Source organism: Spinacia oleracea, chromosome 1 (assembly GCF_020520425.1).
Source record: "Spinacia oleracea cultivar Varoflay chromosome 1, BTI_SOV_V1, whole genome shotgun sequence".
NCBI classification, from domain to species: domain Eukaryota; kingdom Viridiplantae; phylum Streptophyta; class Magnoliopsida; order Caryophyllales; family Amaranthaceae; genus Spinacia; species Spinacia oleracea.
In genome coordinates this window covers 80418755-80438499 of record NC_079487.1, presented here as the reverse complement: position 1 = coordinate 80438499, position 19745 = coordinate 80418755, and the positions used below count along the sequence as shown (strand labels likewise).

Here is a 19745-nt window from a genome sequence, read left to right as displayed (position 1 = left end):
GGGAAGAAAACTTAGGGTTTGGATTTTTTTTTTTTGGTAGAGAGAAGGAAGAGGGTATTATTATTATTATTATTTTTAGAGAGAAAAGCATCCACTTGGGATTATGAAAAAAACAAAAACAAAAACAAAATTAAGTTGATTTAGGTGAAAGTTAAGAAAACATAGTATAGAAAACACATGATGCATCTATTGTAAAACGAAGGGAGTATAACTTGATGACTTGACGTCATCCTCAACTTCCTCCGGCGCAGTCTCTGTCCAGAGTTTCAAACTCAACGTACTTAGTTGGAAAAGAACTCAAAGCTCTCCAAAGAGTAAGCTTTTAAATTTCACCTTACTATAAAAGGAAGCCGATTCACTAATAGAAATCACAACTGAGCACAATCCAACAAACTAATCAAGTTCCTCGTACATATATACACGGAGAATGACGGGCACCAATTTCCTAAAGATTTCAAATAATGATATATATGGAGTACATTCCATTCAAAAAAAAATAAAAATATACACATATTAAAGCTCAGAAAGTTTCTTAATTAGTGGAACATGCATTGATTAGTACTAGCTTGGGATCACATTGTTTTTGTTGTCACATAGTAGAGAAAGTTGATCGCCGTCTCTAATGAGTTCGATCTCATCAATTTCAGCTCCGTGTGCAGAGACTAGTTTATTGCAATAACATCCAAATTCTTTGCCACCAATTTCAAGTGGTTCTTCAATTGTGTTGGGCAACCTGACAAGCTTCAAAACCTCACTCTTTCTGTGGCATCCAAGTGTTACTCCAGCAGAATGCTTTCCAAACTACAGGCATTTTGTACTACTGTGAACAGCAGATGATTCACCTGCAAAATAAGACGTTTGTGATTTGCAACTCACAGAAAAAACAGGGATACATATTATGCTTCTTTTACAAGGGTAATTCACAACATATGTCTATGGATATTGTTCCCTTGTACCAAAAGGAAGAAATCTAACAAAAGCAGAAACACTGTAACAACAAATTTCTAGTACAGTAATATAAATCCTGCTGCATAGGAATTCCATTTTAGAGTAATTTAATCTTGTCTCTATAAAATCTAGGCTATCAAAAAGTTGATCTCTGAAAATTCTACAGTAATCATGTTTGAGAAATGGATGTAATAAGAAAAGTGTATGCACTAATTCTCACCTTGCTCCAACAAGAACCTAACAATAGCGGCGTTTCCACTGGTAACTGCAGCCTGAAGTGGTGTAATTCCATCGCTTTTGGGCAATGTTACATCTCCACCATACTTGACAATATCCTGTAGCAGCTTTAGGTTATCTTGTTCTATGGCATAGCAAGCATATTGAGGTACCTCGTCAGAATCTAGAGTAGCACCATGGTCTATGAGTAACTCGATCATAGTCTCCGGATGCTTCCCCATGATTGTATCCCATAATGGAACGTTCCCGTCTGAATCTGTAAGGGAACAACAATGTAAATGATATGCATAATATGTATGGAATGTTAAGAGTAGCAAACTGTTTTCAAAATACCTTTGACATTTGGATCTGCCCCAAATTTCAATAAGAGAGCAACACATTTTTCATTTCCGTTGGCAGCTACAATGTGCTGGAGAAGGCAATTACCAAAAAAAAACAAATGGAAAACATAATTAACAAACTGCATAATATATATCAGCAACTAATTCCACAACAATTATCCCAACACAGGAGACTATACAATAAATTTATATCTATCAATCTATGACTTCAAATGGAATAACAAGTATACGCGACAATTTTCAATGATTCGTAGTTTATCTACACGTTCATACCAGAGCAGTGCGGTCTTTCGTGCTCGTCTCATTTGGATTGGAGCCTTGTCTCAGTAAGAATTGCAACAACAACTCATCCCCTCTTGCAGCTGCAAAGCATAAGCCAAGAGGCAAACCTGTTTGACCTTGACTTATCATTTTCTCGATGTCACTGACAGTAGATTGCATGAAGGGACCACCCTGTTGACTCAAATACTGCACAGAAATAAAAACGATGTTAGCAGTCATATAAATGCTCAATTGCAACCAGTAACATTTGTGATAATGTTTTAATCATCTTAAATCCATGTTACTTCGACTCCTCTATATACTGTAACGTCTGTAAGGTACCCGTGTTGGACCCTCAAACAAGGGTGCGGAAAGATTGATCATTAAGACTTAATTAGAAAAGCACTAGAAGAACTGGAACTATAAACAATATCTTAGTGCACAAGATATTGTAAATCCATCTAAATTTTCATTTATGCACAAACCTCTAATAGATTATTCATGATAATTGCTCCATCTGCAGCATTTGCCTTAACAAGATTCAAAAGGACTGTACGGTCCAGACGCAATAGCTGGCACAGTCTCTTGGTACGAACAGTACACAGCTGTGGTCGATAGCAAAGCACACCTATCTCCCCGCAAATATCTCCTGATTTAACCTCTTTAACAACCTGTGTTAAATTTTTTGATCATAAACCGAGAACTCGAACTTTTGATTTAATAACCAGAAGAAAAGAAAAAAATTACAACAGAAACTTGCCTCTTCTACTCCATTTCTGTGGACGATTAACTCCTGCGAGAAATGCTAATAAATCAGAAACCTAAAAGTTGTTTTTATTGGTGTATAAAAGATTAGCAACGCAGGAATATGTGCCTTGAGGTAAGGAAAAGTGAAATGATATGAGATTCTTCTCACCATTTCACCATGGACTAGGACATATAGAAATGTGGGTACTTCACTTTGCAAAATCACATCTTCATTGGGAGAGAAGTACTCCGCTTCCATCTCCGGAACCTTATGAGATGCGAAGTAAAGAAGAAACAAGAAATTTGCTTCAGTGTTAACTAATGTTATTACTGCCTATTAAGAAGAAACAAGAAAGAAAGATTACAAGATTCATAATGATTTATCTCGATTAGTAATTTAGTATAATAGCCAACACTTGTCTTTTTCACAATGTCCAAGACTAATCGTTGACCAATATACTATCTTGAATTGTTGAAAATATTTTTTGAAAAAAATATAACTTGTTCAATGAATGACAACATTTAATTAATAGTGCGGTGTGAAGTAAAAAAATTTGGGATGAAGGGAGTTGCCTAGGAGCACAATTTCTACTTTTTCTTTCCTACGAGGAATCTTCATCAATACAACAAGTAGAATATATACTCAATCATGGCGGTAATGGTAAAGACTTCATATGTGATTTTGGAAGAACAGTCTCATTTCAATGAACATGAATCGTGAAAAGGCTTTTGTAAATTGTAATATCACCTTAAGTGTTGAAATACCAACAAAAATCTATCAAGTAAAACAACGTTTATAGTTACTTATAATAGACATTTCAATGAACATGAATCGTGAAAAGGCTTTTGTAAATTGTAATATCACCTTAAGTGTTGAAATACCAACAAAAATATATCAAGTAAAACAACGTTTATAGTTACTTATAATAGACATTTCAATGAACATGAATCGTGAAAAGGCTTTTGTAAATTGTAATATCACCTTAAGTGTTGAAATACCAACAAAAATCTATCAAGTAAAACAACGTTTATAGTTAAAGTTGCATTATACATTTATAATAGACATTGACATGAAAAATCTATAAAAAGTTACTTATAAACTCATTAGCAGTGCCTACCAAACAGGCATGAATGATAAAATAGTGATGGCGATCCAGGAAACATACCAGTTGGAAAAGTAGATCATTTGATACACCGCGAAACAGGTACACCTTATCAAGTAGTGAATAGAAGAGATAATGTGAAATACTTGATTTAATTGCCTTAGGCAGGGATTCAAGAACCTCTTGTTGCTGCAACCCTTCTGAATCAACTCTGTACTTCAAACACAAGTGACTAATCATTTGATCTTGGAGGCGAACAGGAAGCCTATTCCTTTCAGCAAATTTTGTAACAGCTTGAAGTTCGTTTCTCTAGCATTCAAAAATCCCCAACAGATGTAAATTAGGACGAATGGAAGATCATTATACCTCGATCTATTTGTTTAAAGGTGATGAAGAGTTTAAGATAAGAAACTGTGTCTTGAACAGCTTACCCCCTACATCTCTACTAATTGTCAAAATACACTTCATGTACACGACTACAGTACACATACAAATTTTTACTTCAAAATTGCTTAAGTTATATACTCCGTCGTCTTGATATACTTGTTACGTGGTATAAACTTTTCATAATTAATAACATGACATAAATTTTAGAAAAAATGACATGCCATGGTCTAAACTCTAAACTTTATCTTACATTCAAAAAGAGTGTAACTACTAATTCCGTGGGGGACCTTCGAATAACTGTCACATAAGCTTAGTTTAATCAGAAAGAACTCATAATTCGCCCAAAAGCACGTGTTGATTTTGTTAGGGATTTCTTTACTAAACTTGGCCTGGATTTTATTTCCTAGAAAAGGAAACGTATACTTACGAAATTCATATCTCTGTTGATCCGATCACCCACGAAGCTTGTCATAATTGCTATCCAATATGCAAACAGTCCAAGACTGAAGAGCGTGTAAAAGAAGACAAAGATCATCTCCCTTACGTTCACAGGATGAAAATCACCATAGCCAACTTTCGTGAGTGTACTCATTGACCAGTACATGGATACTACATACAAATGCCCTAGATTCTTAGTCTCGAGGTTTTCCATTGAAAGAGCAATCCAAGTCTTTTTCGGATTAGGGTAATTGACAGCTAGGAGGTAGTAAAAACAGGCAGCAAAATGTACCACGAAAACTGTCACCTACAATAAACAATATCAGCTGCGGATCTTTATCAGAGATATGAGTGGCCAAGATTTGAAACTTCAACTTCTTGTTTAATACAAGTAAACTCAATCATATGTTTCAACATTTCATATGCATAATTTGTAGGAGAATGAATAATACAGTAGGAAATGAAGAACATTTGCAACAAAAATAGTCTCACCACTATTCAAAATAGTAGCTTGTAAACAACATCTTTTCAAAATGTGGAAAAAAAAAGGAACAAAATAGAGGGTGCTTGAGAACAACAACTTATATCTTATTTATTTCTTTAATCTATATTCTCAAATTGTGAAATTAGAAAAGTTCAAATCAGACCAGAGCAAAGGTTAGCAGATTCAGATCAGAACGCCTTATTTCTGCCTATGCCTATACAGAATAATAAAGAAAAAAAGACAGTACCGGAAGCTTCCAAGACTTACACAAATCAGTTTACATATTCGAATGAAAAAATAGTTGATCTTTCGATCTTTCTCCAATCTGTAAAGGAACAAATAAAGCATAAGCATGAGCACGAGTATTTACTATATACTACGTAAAACAGTTTTCACATTTCTCTAAGTATTTATGTAGAATGCAGAAAAGAGGAGTACCTGGAAAACATTCTATTGACTTTACTGAGGCGCCAAAGACGGAGCACAGTGTTAAGTCCATAGGCATGGATGTTGTCCGGGAGAATGATCACTACAAGCTCATAAGGAATTGTCGACACGAAATCGAGAACAAACCAAGTTCTTATGTACCTCCACGCGATCTTCTTTTTCTCCTCGACTGGAAGGGAAGTTTCTTTATCATGATAAGCGACAAAGAAGGTCAAAATGATATCAATGGCGAAAAATCCATTGACAATGTTATCAGCAATAGCAAGGCCTGTAATTGATGGTTTTCTTAGGAAACCAAATTCGAATGGAGATGCCCATGCTGTATAGAATACCAATAATACTAGAAAGTCTTCCCATGCTCTGTGTACATGTAAAGATTGTTAGGCCATGCAACAATTTCAGAGTAGAGCTGCAAATTGAATTTAGATAAAGATTAAACTATAATGTTTCTAAATTTAGGGTCTTTAACAAAATTAATTTTAAAAAATGACTCAATTGTAATTGCAGTTCTCTTCACAACTATTTACTTAACAGCCGATCATGTATGTGAACGTAGTTCCACACTACATGGTCGACTGGTCGAGTAAAGGGTTTTTACTTTTCACCTTATTTTATATTTAGATAAGTTAAGTTCGTGATGTCCATTTCCGATGGAGCCAAAGTTTCATTTGTTCTTTTGGCTGTGGGATGAAATGGACTAAATCAAAATGGCTCTTAATACCTCTTCGCTTCCTTTCCATGAAGTAGAAGATGGTTGTCCCGTTGTTGTCCCGTTATCGCTTTTGGGTCAATTGGAAACAACCTCTCTGCAATTGCAGGGGTAAGGTTGCGTACGTCCGACCCCCCCTTACCCCGCTTCTTGCGGGAGCCTCTTTGAGACAATGGGGTAATGATAATGATGATGATAAGTTAAGTTCGTGAAAGTAATTAAGTTCTAAACAACTCTAAGGAAAATTAAGAGTGTGCCAAATTCAAATCACAACTACAATAAGTTACATTAAGTTAAGTTCACAAAAGTAAGTTCACATAAGTCTAAGGCAAGTAAAAATTGGGTTGATAGAACGCCCACTAAGCAGTAGTAAGGGCGAACTTAAGTCAATCTTCAAAGTACGGAGTATGAGGTTAGCTTAGGCACTAACAACTTTCAGTCTATGTGGAGCACGATTATATATGGTGCAAAGCAGTGTGCATTGAGGTGTGCAAGGCTAGACTCAACTTAAACAAGGGTATGTTATGATGTTGTACCTAATAAGCTTTTTAGGACTCCGTCCCAATTTATTCTTTAAGTTTTCCGTTTCTAGTGTCCCATTTTAATCTTTACACTTATAATCTTTTCTTTTGTATTGTAACAAAAGTCCTTAATATTCTGTAAAAAATCATGTCAAATGTTTATTTCAACCAATCAAATTCATTTAGCCACTTTAACCATTAAATCTTTCACACTTTCCCATTAGAACATTAAATCTTTCTCTTTTTTTCAATGTCAAATGTTTGATAAAAGTGAAAATATTATTCATAAACGTAATTTGAAATATTTAAGTTAAACAAAAAGAAAAACTTTATCTACATTAATTATTTGTTAAATTGCGTACATAATATCAAACGTAAAGAATAAAAATGGAGGTGTAGTACATAATATTTGGCAAAAGTGTTTCACATTTCAAGAAATTGTAGTTGCCAACAAGGGGTTTTCAAGAAGTAGAAACGCTTTCCCAGGAAACCCAAAATAGCTTATAAAGTGGGTAGAAGTAGAACTGTAAAAGGAGAAGGGTCAAATTAATGAAACCTTTTTTTGGACAACAACAGTACAACACCTTTGCCTATTTAGCAAATTGACATGTTGTGTCCCATTTAACATTAAAAGAGTCTCCCTTCTTCTCAATCATCAATCAGTCAATCAGTTTCCACAACAAACCACTCTGTGACTCTCGTCCTCCACAACACCAAATTCCAAAATACAACCCGAGCTCCCTGACCGCCACCGCCACCGCCACCGCCACTGCCGCCTTTCGGTTAACCAAAAGGGATAGGTTTTCTATTTTTATTTTTAATTCGGTTTCATGTTTGAAATTAGATGATGGAACGTAGAATAAAACCGCCACAAATATCAAGCTTCTTCATTTCTTCTACGATTAATGCACTATTGATTAATTCAAGCTTCAATTGCAAAATTTAGGGATTAATTTATTCGTACATTCTATGTTTTGATAAATTCAATACTGTGTTCTCCAAATTTGGGGAGTATATGTTTTGATTTCCACTCCCTAATTCTCCTTCACCTTTTTGTTTATTTACAGTAATAAAATTTGTCATCAACTGAAATGAGTGTCATGTTGATGGAGGATTGAGGGGAAACCCTAATTTTTTAGGAAAACTTAATTGAACGAATTAAAGAGAAATTCGAAAAGAAAACTTACCGTAACTTGATCGAACTGGGTTGAATTATAAGAACTACAACCTTTGAAGCTTCAGATTTGATAGAGGGGGGAGAAGAACTGGACAACTGGTGGTTGAAGGAGGGAGAAGTGGAGGGACAAAGGTATCACAGAGTATGAAAAATGGATGGCATCAGTTTGTCAAACACCTGCAAAGGCTGTTCAACATCCCAAAAAAGTTGTGTAATTAGGTAGACTAGATTTTAACCAGTGCAATGCACGGATTCTATTAAATTGTTAAGTTTAAATAAAACTCTTATGTATATACTAATTTAATTATGAGTTTGTTGGATTTTTGGATGAAATTGTATATGCGTAATATTAATAATTAATTAATAAAAATATCTACGTGGCACTTAATTATTTATCTACGTGGAACTCGACTTTTTTAATTCAAAATTAATTTTGAATTATTTTTCATTGGCCGAAAGCATTAGATTTCCTACGTGGCGCTCTAATATTGGATTATTGTTTGATTTTAAATTGATTTTTTATTTATTTTATTTCAGATTAGTGTTTGATTTTGGATGAATTTTATTTAGATTTATTTTTTAATTATTAAAGTGTTTGATTTTAGATGGAGTTGTATACATTAGTAATTAATTAATTAAAATATCTATGTGACACCTAATTAATAATATACGTGGCAATCGATTTTTTTAATTCAAAAATAAATTAGGAATCTTATTTTTCATTGGCCGAAACCATTAGTAATCCTACGTGGCGCTCTAACAATTCAGCAAATATGCCTATTGGATTAATGTTTGATTTTAAATTGAATTTTATTTATTTTATTTAGATTAGTGTTTGATTTTGGATAAATTTTATTTTAGATTTATTTTTTTAATTATTATAGTGTTGATTTTTTATGGAGTTGTATATATTAGTAATTAATTAATTAAAATATCTACGTGGCACCTAATTAATTATCTACGTGGCAATCGATTTTTTTAATTCAAAAATAACTTAGAAATTTTATTTTTCATTGGCCGAAACCATTAGTAATCCTATGTGGCACTATAATAATTCAGCAAATATGCCTCCTTTATATATATATATTAGATTTTTGCAAAATAATGAGCGATTTCCTTGAACCGTACTTAATGATGTACCAATGATGTGTTGGCCTAGTTGTTAAGACTGAGGGCCTGTGTACAATAGGTCTCAGGTTCGAATCTCTCCGCCCCCATTTGTAATTTGTATTGCCCTCATGGCTCATTCGCAACAAAAAAAATTTCTACTTAATGATGCGTAAACGTCAGAAGGGTATAGAGAATAGTACTTTTTTTCCGGTTCAACTTTAAACCGCCAATTGAATTAGCGGTATGGTTTCAGAAGAAACCGCCATTTGAGCTGGCAATTCACCCAATGCCAATTGAGTTGGCGGTTTTGTATGCCTCATATTTCAAAACTTGCTGACAAATAATAGTTTTTACGTTCCTTCCCTTTTTTTGGGTAATATAAACCACCAAATCAAATGGCGGTTACTTAGGTAAACTGCCAATTGATGAAATAGCAGTTTCCTAGTTGAACTGGTATTTCAGTTGGCGATTTATTGCTGAACGATTAAAAAAAAATGAACCGGGTTACTTGCTGACGTGGAATATATAGTGGGAAATAACTAAAAATATGGCGTAGTTTGGGATTTTATCGATCTCCCAACATTATTCAAGGAAATCGCTCCAAATACTCGTTAAAATAATAAAAAAAATTTAAAAAGTTAGTTTACGATTTTAACTTTTGAATCGCCATAAATATTTTAAAATGTTGTTTCTCCTTAAAATAGAATATTAGGATTAAATATCTTTTCAAAAGATCTTAATATATTTTGATTAACTTTTATACTTCGTACTAAATAAATAAAGTTGATAGATAAATATTTTAAAGAGTTGAAAGATTAATTTTATACATTATTAGTGATTTTGAAAAAATAATGTTTATTAAAATTAAAAAATTTATCACTAAAATTAGATAATTTTTACTGTTTTATACATACCGAAAACTTTTTAATCATTTTGAGGTAACTTTTACTCGAATTAAGGAAACATTTTGGGTCTAAATTTTTAGCTTTTTCACCTTTTGGGGTCTAAGTTTTTTTTCTTTCACCTTTTAGGGTCTAGGTTCAGTTTTCAAATAAGTTAACTAATCTCTAACCATACTTCAAATAAAATTATGAAAAATTATTTTAATTGTCAAAAAAATTTCAAAAACTGAGTAATAAATATAATATTTAGAACATGATTTAACCGTCAATCCCCTCAAAAAAAGATAAAAATATAAAGAAATTTTTTCTTTAAAAAATTGATCTTCTCTCACTCCATTGATTATCCTCTCCTATCAGAAATTTAGGAGCTCTCCCTCTCCAAAGTTTTCGCGTCATGAAGTTTTTGGATTAATTTTGTTCATTCTGATGTTTGACTAAAATATATAAAAAGTTAAAAAAAAAACTATACTTTTTAAAATTATGAATAAAACTATTTCACTTTTTCCTATTGATTTTTTTTTTTATTGATGTATAAATACACTTCCAAACTGAATAGACTCTTCACTTTTAAATAAGAATTTGTGATATTCCTTTAATGTTCTTTAAAATTATTAAGGCCTTATATATTCGACATTATTATAAGTTTTCAGTTTTTACAAAACTTAAAACTGAATTCCGTTGTAGCTTTTAATGTTTTAAAAAGCTAATTATACTCTATCAGTTCTTGAGTATTAGTCTCTTTTGGATTGTGGCATGAATTTTAATAGAATATAACTCATGTGGTTAGGAGAGATAAATAAATAAGGGGTTTAATAGGGATAAATTTTTATTTGCGAATAAACAAGTGGGTCATTTAGATATTTATAATGGTATAATAAAGATAAATGTTGGACAATTAGAAAAGATACCAAAAAGGACTAATAAAAAAGAACAACTCAATAATGAAAGGGATTAACATTCAAGAACAAAGGTAGTACAAAACCACCACTACCTATTTATGAAAATACAAAGTATAAAAGTCACTAGTTTCAGGTTTTTGACATATAAAATATATCAGCCGTAAAGTAATATAATTATTTATCTGACAAGTATCAAAAGAAAAGAAGAAAAAAAAGTATACAATATACTACCCCGTAATGTCTTGGAAAAGATGATAGGTTAAAATCGGATAAGGGAGACTCTTAGGTGTCTCTTAAGGAGAGAGAAAAATTAATAGCTGACTCTCTAAAATAGAGTTTGTAAGAGAAAATTCTGAGACCTGGTGAGAAATGGGAGACTCCTAATTAGAGTTTGTAAGAGAAAATTCTAAAATATGGAGTACGAGATAGCTCTTACAAATAAGAGCTAGATAGTGTCATGTCACTTTTTTGCATGAAAAAAAGAGCATAGGAGAGAATAAGAGCTAGTGTTTAGAGCTAATATCATTTTCACTATTTCTGGGAGGGGACTCTTATTTTGAGTTGGAGTTTTGTGGCATAAGAGAGAGATTAAGAGCCATCAAAGTAAGAGTCTCCCCTTATTTATGCTCTAACTTCTTATTGACAAGAAAAGATTATATTTGAAGTTGGGTAATTCGTGAAAATTTTGACATATCTATACTAATATTTTAGAACACAATATTTTACTTGACACATGTCCACTTCTTGGATTTCTATTTAACTTTTTCAAATTGATTTAATCTTTATTTTACTTTGAATATTATTAAAAAAAAAAACCAATGCAGGACTCTCCATATGTTTCTCATTACTGTTATTTAACAATTTTAGATTCATAACATCCTATTTCATCATTGGTAAAATGAATTGATTAGTTCGTTATCCCTTCCACTTCTATATCAAAGTATATTATTTAGATTTGATCAAAATGTATAGCCGTGCATGGCACATGTTAAAACTAGTTTAATCTACTTAAGTAAAAGTTTTGGAAAATAAAGGAAGAAAAGGACAGGTTGAAGGAAAAATATTTTCATTTTTTTTTTGGTTTTACCTGCTAGGGATAAAGGAATTGGCTGAAATTATACCCAACTCTTGATGTGTTATAGTGTAAAGAATCTAGATTCTAGCTTTTAAGCATGGGTGACAGTTTGATAGATGTCTCAGATGAGAGAGAGAATAAAAAAGGGATAAATATTGCGGAGTGTTCATATAGGGTAATTTTTATGTAAAACCGTCTAAGGAAAGATCGTATTTGTCATGCTGATGTCATCATTTAAAAATATCTAAAAAAAATCAAAATTTGATTTGTTAGTACTAACTAAATTAGTGTAAATATTAACTAAAACAACAAAATGATTACTAAAACTCAGAAAACCATAACTAAACCCAAGAACTCATAACTAAAACTTCGGAACTCTTAACTAAAACTCAGAAATACGTACGTGACTAAAGCTCATAAAATGTTAACTAAAACTCGGAAAATCTCAACTACAACTTAGAAAATCTTAACTAAAACCCAGAAATTCTTAACTAAAATTCAGAAAATATTAACTAGTCTCAGAAAATTGTTTTTGAAGTATTAACTAAACTAGTATAAAATATAACTAAAAGTAACAAAATCATAACTAAAAGTAATAAAATCGTAATTAAAATTAATAATATCGTTCTAATTAAATAATAAAATATTTACACTTGCGAGTTCAGTAGCTATGATTTTTAAACAAACTTTGTACTAACTAAAATAAATTTAATCTTAACTAAACTTAGAAATACGTAACTAAAACTTTTGAAATCATAACTAAAACTCATAAAATCTTAATAAAAACATATGAAATCATAATTAAAATTAAGAAAATCATAACTAAAACTCATGAAATCTTAACTAAAACTTCTATAGCCCAACGAGATTATAACCCAACCCATTATAAGGTGGTCTTGCCTAAACATACGCCTTATATAAAAGTTTGTAACTCATATTTATGGAATAGATACTTGTTAGATAAATAATTGTATTTTACAGTTGACATATTTTACATGTCAAAAACCTTGACCAATAATTTTATAGGGAGTACGGAGTATTTCATATTTTCATAAATAGGTAGCGGCGGTTTTGTATTAGTTTTTTTTTTCAAGAAAAATATTAAAAACTACAATGGAAATCATTTTCAAGTTATGTAACAACTGAAAACTTCTTAGGTGTTGAGGAAAATTCTTAGAGCGGTTATGTTTCTTAGTAACACTACTGATGGTTGTTCTATACTTCAGAAGAATAATTATTCCATTAGTAAAATGTATTATGAGATGAGGGGTTTTGTTCCTAGTGTTCCTTGGAGGAAACTTATTTGCAAGAATTTTGCTCCCCCAAAGTGCGTGTTCATTACTTGGTTGACTGTCCATGATAGGATGGTTACGTGTGATAATCTGCAGAAGATTGGAGTGCAATGCAGCATGCAATGTTGTTTGTGTGACGTAGGTTTTGATACAGTGAGCCACCTGTTTTTTGATTGCCCTTTTTCTGCTAATGTTTGGGGTGTTGTTCTTCAGTGGCTGGGTATCAATAGAAGGCATGAGAAATGGGAAAATGAGCTTCAATTTGTTGTTATGAAGTACAAAGTAAAATCGGGTTTTCATCAGATTAATAGCTAGGATGGTTGTCTCTATCACTGTGTATCTTCTATGGAGGGAGCAAAATGGAAGGAAGTTCCAACAGGTTGTTCATACTCCTGATTCAATAGTGAAGGACATCCAACTAATGATTGCTGCTAGATGTTACCAGTATCCTAAGCTTGTGGGCTTAGTGCCTCAATGTTCCTTGTTTGGTTTTCTTGTTCTTGGCTTTATTTTTCGGTTGTTGTGTAGCAACCGTTGTTTAGCGTTTGTTTGTATGAAGTTTGTTTCTTACTGATTTTTTGGCGATTAATATAATTCCTATTTTACCAAAAAAAAAAAAACAACTGAAAACTTTTAATGATACCAAACAAGGCCTAAATAATTGGATTAAATATTTGTAGGATAAAACTGTTTTTGTTCCATAGAAGCAGGTTTAAACTTTAGGGTCAAAAACAGTTTTATTTTAAAAAGTGTTATAAAGGAAAAGTTATTTTCTAAATGTTGGGTCAAATACACCATTACGGTCTGTTTGGTAACCAACCATAAATGGTCTCAATGAAAATGAATTTATATCTAAATTTGTAAGAAAATCAATACTCATTCTAAAATAATGTTAATTCACCCAAAATAGTCATTTTTTCTTCATAAATTTTCATTACCCTCCATTCCTGGAGATGCATGAAAATATTAGTTGCGGTACATGAATTTGTAATCAATGGCAGATTTTTGTTATGGTGTGCGTGGACCTGGGCATAAAATTTGAGCTTTGCCCCCCTCTAAAATTTTGAGAAAATTATACGGAGTATAATTTTACTAATCACCTGATTATTGTATGAATGTTTTCCGGGTTGCCTGATTACAAATTTTGACCTTTATCATTCCGCTTTATGCTAAGTTCCTGTTTTGAACAAATACTACGGAGGAAGTACTAAATATACTTGGTAAATACAGAGTAGTGTAACATGCATCTACGAAGTACGGAGTACTCTGTAGTGGACAGCAGGACAGGATTGATATGTCAACTGTAATACTGTATGATGATTATACTATAACCATTAGCTTCAAATAGCAAGGTCCATATTTCTTGATTTTTGTCATGTTGACTTTTAAGTTTTAACCCAAAAATGGAAATGAAGAAATAGAAGATTCTTTTAACCAAATAAATTCATTAACTAAGACATACATAACACAATAAAAAGGACAATAATCAACCTAATAAATTATTAAACCCACATTCGTAAACCCTTGTTCTCCTTCTCCCCATAACAATCACAATTCACAATAAGAATGTATAAATCATTAAATTGACATGGAGAAATGCATGAAAATTACCTATGGCGCGGATCGAAAGGAGAGACAATGAAGCGGCCAAAGGCGATGCTCCGACCGGTACGAGCACCCAAAGAGGGAACGACGCCGTTGAGACTGTAAGTCATTGTGTTTACCTCTAATCAAATTTCTTCCATACACAAAACTACTCGGATCTCCCAATCACTTTTTTTCCCCCTTCCTTAATGTGTGAACCGGTATTCTTTCATTTCATATTTTGATTTTGATTTTGATTTTGATTTTGATTTTGATTTTGATTTGCATTTCAATTTTATTTTATTTTATTTTATTTCAAGACTAATTGAAAGAGACTAGTGAAAGACGGTGGATAAGTCATAAGTGGGGTGTTTAAACAAAGACTTAAAGGAGATAGTTTCATACATTTTGATTTATTACTTGACTTTTGTTTCTGTTGATTGTTGAATGTTTCGCGTACCGGAAATTGCGGAAAATGAGCTTCATAACTTCAAGTCTTAAGTACGTATTGCTCATTCTGAAATGGAAGCCTATTCCAATTATTCCCTCTAGAGTCTAGATTGTTAATAATGTGGACTGTGGTTGCAGGATCGGAGTTGATAAAAAAAATTGGATAATACCAAAATAACTTTATGTGAGAGCAAATATATACTTCTATATAATATATTAGTTGTCGGTTCACAATAATCTTAAACAAGAATTCACTGACTATAATTCTACATATAAAAATCCTCATCAAAGTCCGGGTTCAGGCAAGGTCATCAAAATCGTGTAATTTTCAGAATTCCAGTCGTCCAATCAACCCCAAGCAAAAGTACAATTTTTTTAAACCATAAATTACAAGTACGAGTCGTTGAATCGTCATATTTTTTTTTCTCTTTTTCCAGGAATGAGCCAGTGGGACAACTACAGTCATCATAGTTTGCCATTCAACGATTATAATGAGTCGTAAGGGTGCGTTCTGTTCAACTTATTTGACCTAAACTTATCTGAACTTATCTAATCTGAACTTATTCGAACTTATTAAAACTTATTGAAACTTATCTGAACTTATTGGAACTTATTACTAATAATAAATAATTAATTAATAATTAATAATTAATAATTAATAACTAATAATTAATCATTAATAATTAATAATTAATAATTAATAATTAATATTTAATAAATAATTAATAATAAATAATAAATAATAAATAATAAATAATAAATAATATATAATAAAAAATAAAAAATAAAAAATAAATAAAAATACAAAATACAAAATAATAAATAATAAATAATAAATAATAAATAATAAATAATAAATAATAAATAATAAATAATAAATAATAAATAATAAATAATAAATAATAAATAATAAATAATAAATAATAAATAATAAATAATAAATAATAAATAATAAATAATAAATAATAAATAATAAATAATAAATAATAAATAATAAATAATAAATAATAAATAATAAATAATAAATAATAAATAATAAATAATAAATAATAAATAATAAATAATAAATACGGAGTAATAAATAATAAGTACTCCGTAATAAATAATAAATAATAAATAGTAAATAGTAAATAATAAATGATAAATAATAATAATAATAATAATAATTATTATTATTAATAATCTAAATAATAATACAAATTAATATTATTATTAATATTGGAACTTATTGAAACTTATCTGAACTTATTAGAACTTATCTGAGCTTATCTGAACTTATTGGAACTTATCTGAACTTATCTGGATTTATTGGACCTGAAACTTATTTTTTAAGGTGAACATAACACACCCTAAGTCATTGTTAGAGTAATGCATTTTGTTTTACTTTGCCACCGTTGGTTGTGGCATTGCAGACAAGGTTGCGGTGTGGTTGTGGAGTAGGCTATCCATCTTAAGCTTAAACTATTTTGTATCTTCTGAAATCCCTTGTCTCTTAAGAGTTAATTTATATTGTTTTAACTCCTAATATTATAAGCATATAACATCTGATTTTATGAGCAATATAGAAGTGCCTCTTCATGTTGCTTAATTTGTGGAGGTTAATTACATCATTTTGTCTTTCTTCACTTAATTCTCTCAGTTCAATAAAATCACTTGTTAGGAATTAACACAATTTAGTTAAGTTGATAAGAATACGAAAAGGACTTGGAGTCAAATATAAGTCTTGTTTGGATTATATATTGTTTCCTAGTTTAATTAGAATTGTAATTATGAAACTAGATATGGTTTGATATGTAAAAATCTCTAGAATTATTTACATCGGTGAGAGGAATCATCAATTGAGGGGTCAATCCCACTTGCATGGACTTGGTCCACGCTATAATTAGCATGGACCAAGGTGTTTTTGTAAATTAATGTGAACGGGTAATCGTCGTCTTTTATTATAGAAACTATAAGTTCTGTAAAGTAACTATATTTTCAGAATAGTAACTATGAAAAAATAATAATAATAATAATATAGTCATTTCGATAAGAATAATTATTCTATCCAAAGAATAACTATATCATATAGAAATGTAATTTTAACTGTAAAACAATTACTATAAAAATAAGAATAATTATACATTCATTCTTGCAGAGAAAAAGAGTATATTATAGAAACTATAGGTTCTGTAAAGTAACTATATCTTCAAAATAGTAACTATGAAAATAATAATAACATAGTCATTTCGATAAGAATAATTATTCTATCCAAAGAGTAACTGTATCATAGAAAAGTAACTTTAGCTGTAGAACAATTATTAAATTATAAAATAAACAATATGATATATAGATGCTTTAGAGGTCATATAGTAGGGGCGGACCTACATGTACTTCGAGGGGACCAAAGGGACCCCTATTTTTCCGGAAAAAGAAAAATTAAGAAAATCTGGAAAACTGTATATTAGTATATATCTATTTAATGTCCGTTTAGAACAATGATGTATTGGTGTAGCTCAATGGTAAATGTCCTTGCAGAGGCTACTTTTTGAACGCGGAGGGGTTGTGTTCGATCCCTGATACCCGCATTCATCAAAGCTTTTTTAGTTTTTTTTTTTTTTTTTGTACCCATGACCATTCATTTTCAAGGTTTCTTGCATTCTAAAGTATGTCTTTATTTTTTTCCTTTAGCATTGTCTGATGTCTTCATTTTTTCTTTCTTGCTCTTTTTTTTTTTCTTGTAATAAGATGTTAGTACTGTATTTTATATTTTATAATTGTTTAATTTCATTAAATTTTTTAGGGGTCTAATTATTTGACAACAATATGCCCTATAAGCATTAAAAAGATGCAACTTTTTTTAAAAAATAGTGTAGTTTTGTCATTCTTTTTTCCAACTTGGCAATATAATTGTAATAAATTACATTTCTTTTGACATATAAAAACTCGTTGTATACACTTGTAATATTTTTTTTTTCCCTTTGAGATGAATCGTTGTAAATTATTCTTAGACTAATATATTAATTTCTATTGCTGTTAAGCCCACACACAAATTCTTAAATCTTCACTGCATGATTTTATTATGGTTATTAATAAAATTTACTACCTAATGTTACCTATTTGACTATTTCCCCTTAACAAAAGGGGCAAAATAGTTCAGAGTCCAAGGTTTGGAGTTCGGTGTCTAGTGTTTGGATTCTTAGCCTAGGGAGCCTTCTCCAAGGTGTCTTTGTTTGTTTTTAGCCTTTGTTTTTACAGTTTGATTAATATATAAATAAATACTTACAAAAAAAAAAAGGGGAAAAATAGAAGGATTGCATAAGGAAAGACAAAAAAAAGGAGGTTAAAATCTTGAACAGTAATAAAGAAAACATTAACTACTTGGTTAGTTGTTTTAGCTACGACATTCTAATTATTTGCTTCTATTAAATAAACCAGGTTAAAATCAAATATTTTTGAACTAAAAAATACTAATCGACACGTCCACGTCTCTTTTTTCCACTATCACATCCTCTCCTTCCTCTACCACGTCCTTGGTTTCCATTGTTGTTAGGAATTTCTTCTTCTCATGCTTTTGTTTTCCTTGCAAAATTTATTCTTTGCACGACTTCAATTCTGGGTGCATCATCTTTGTATTTCTGAATCAATAATATTTAAACTAAGTTAATGATTTAACATTTAAATATGAAAAAAATAATATAGTAACTATGTAAAACATATAGTTTCTATTATGCATCATATAGTAACGCTTAGAATTAACGATGGGTACTCGCAGAATTGCAGATATAGTTATTGTTATTGTTATAGTCATATAGTTATTGTCATAATAACATAGTCACTTTTATTACTAATAACATAGAGTACAAAGAAAGAACATAAAAGAACGTAATGATAACATAGTAACTATTAAAAACATATAGTTACTATTTATACATGATATAATATCTCTTAATATTAATGATAGTCATATACGAGCAGGGTTGCAGATATAGTTATTGTTATGATCATATAGTTATTGTGATTATAACATAGTAAGTCTTATACTAATAACATAGAGGACAACAAACAGCATAAAAGTAACATTATAGTATACATAAAAAACTATACCAAACATATAGTTACTATAATACAAGATATAGTACCTATACATATTATTGATGGTCATTTAGTCACAAAGTTGCAGATATAGTTGGTGTGATAATAATATAGTAACTCAATCCATAATATAGTAACTACATCACTAAAAATGTAGAATAAACATAAAAAACATACACATAACATAATAAACTAACATAGTACCTATTTCAAACGTATAATAACTATATAAAACATACAATGCCTATTGAAGAAAATAAACATATGGTAACAAATCATGATAAAATAAACATAATACATATTTCAAACATATAGTAACTATATAAATAATATAGTAACTATGGAAGAAAATAAACATATGGTAACAAATCATGATAAAATAAACATAGTACCTATTTCAAATATATAATAACTATATAAACCATATAATAACTAAATAAAACATATAGTGACTATTATTATAATATAGTAACTATTGTACACATATAGTAACCATTATAATCATATAGTCACTATCTAAGAAGCGGACAAAAACATACTGTAATCGTATATTAACTAT

At 30.5% G+C, this 19745-nt stretch overlaps 1 protein-coding gene across 1 annotated transcript; it reads right to left on the bottom strand.

Annotated features, from left to right (window-relative positions):
• Nucleotides 1–315: 315 nt before the first annotated feature.
• On the bottom strand, nucleotides 316–14966 carry LOC110805866 (potassium channel AKT6-like). The gene is made up of 12 exons (XM_022011489.2): nucleotides 14690–14966; nucleotides 5385–5753; nucleotides 5214–5271; nucleotides 4452–4769; nucleotides 3701–3946; nucleotides 2704–2802; nucleotides 2548–2580; nucleotides 2273–2458; nucleotides 1800–1994; nucleotides 1519–1594; nucleotides 1169–1441; nucleotides 316–842 (listed from the first exon to the last, which is right to left on the bottom strand). The coding sequence occupies exons 1-12, from the start codon at nucleotides 14791–14793 to the stop codon at nucleotides 802–804; spliced, it is 1998 nt and encodes a 665-aa protein (XP_021867181.1). The 5' UTR covers nucleotides 14794–14966; the 3' UTR covers nucleotides 316–801.
• Between the last annotated feature and the right edge of the window lie 4779 nt (nucleotides 14967–19745).

Bases quoted from the DNA above. Each gene is read 5' to 3' on its own strand.
- LOC110805866 (XM_022011489.2), bottom strand. From the start codon at position 14,793: ATGACTTACAGTCTCAACGGCGTCGTTCCCTCTTTGGGTGCTCGTACC. The intron at 4,770-5,213 runs GTAAGTCTTGGA...TGTTTATTGTAG, and splicing joins GAATATGTAAACTGATTTGT to GTGACAGTTTTCGTGGTACA. The intron at 1,595-1,799 runs GTATGAACGTGT...TGCCTTCTCCAG, and splicing joins CGAAAGACCGCACTGCTCTG to CACATTGTAGCTGCCAACGG.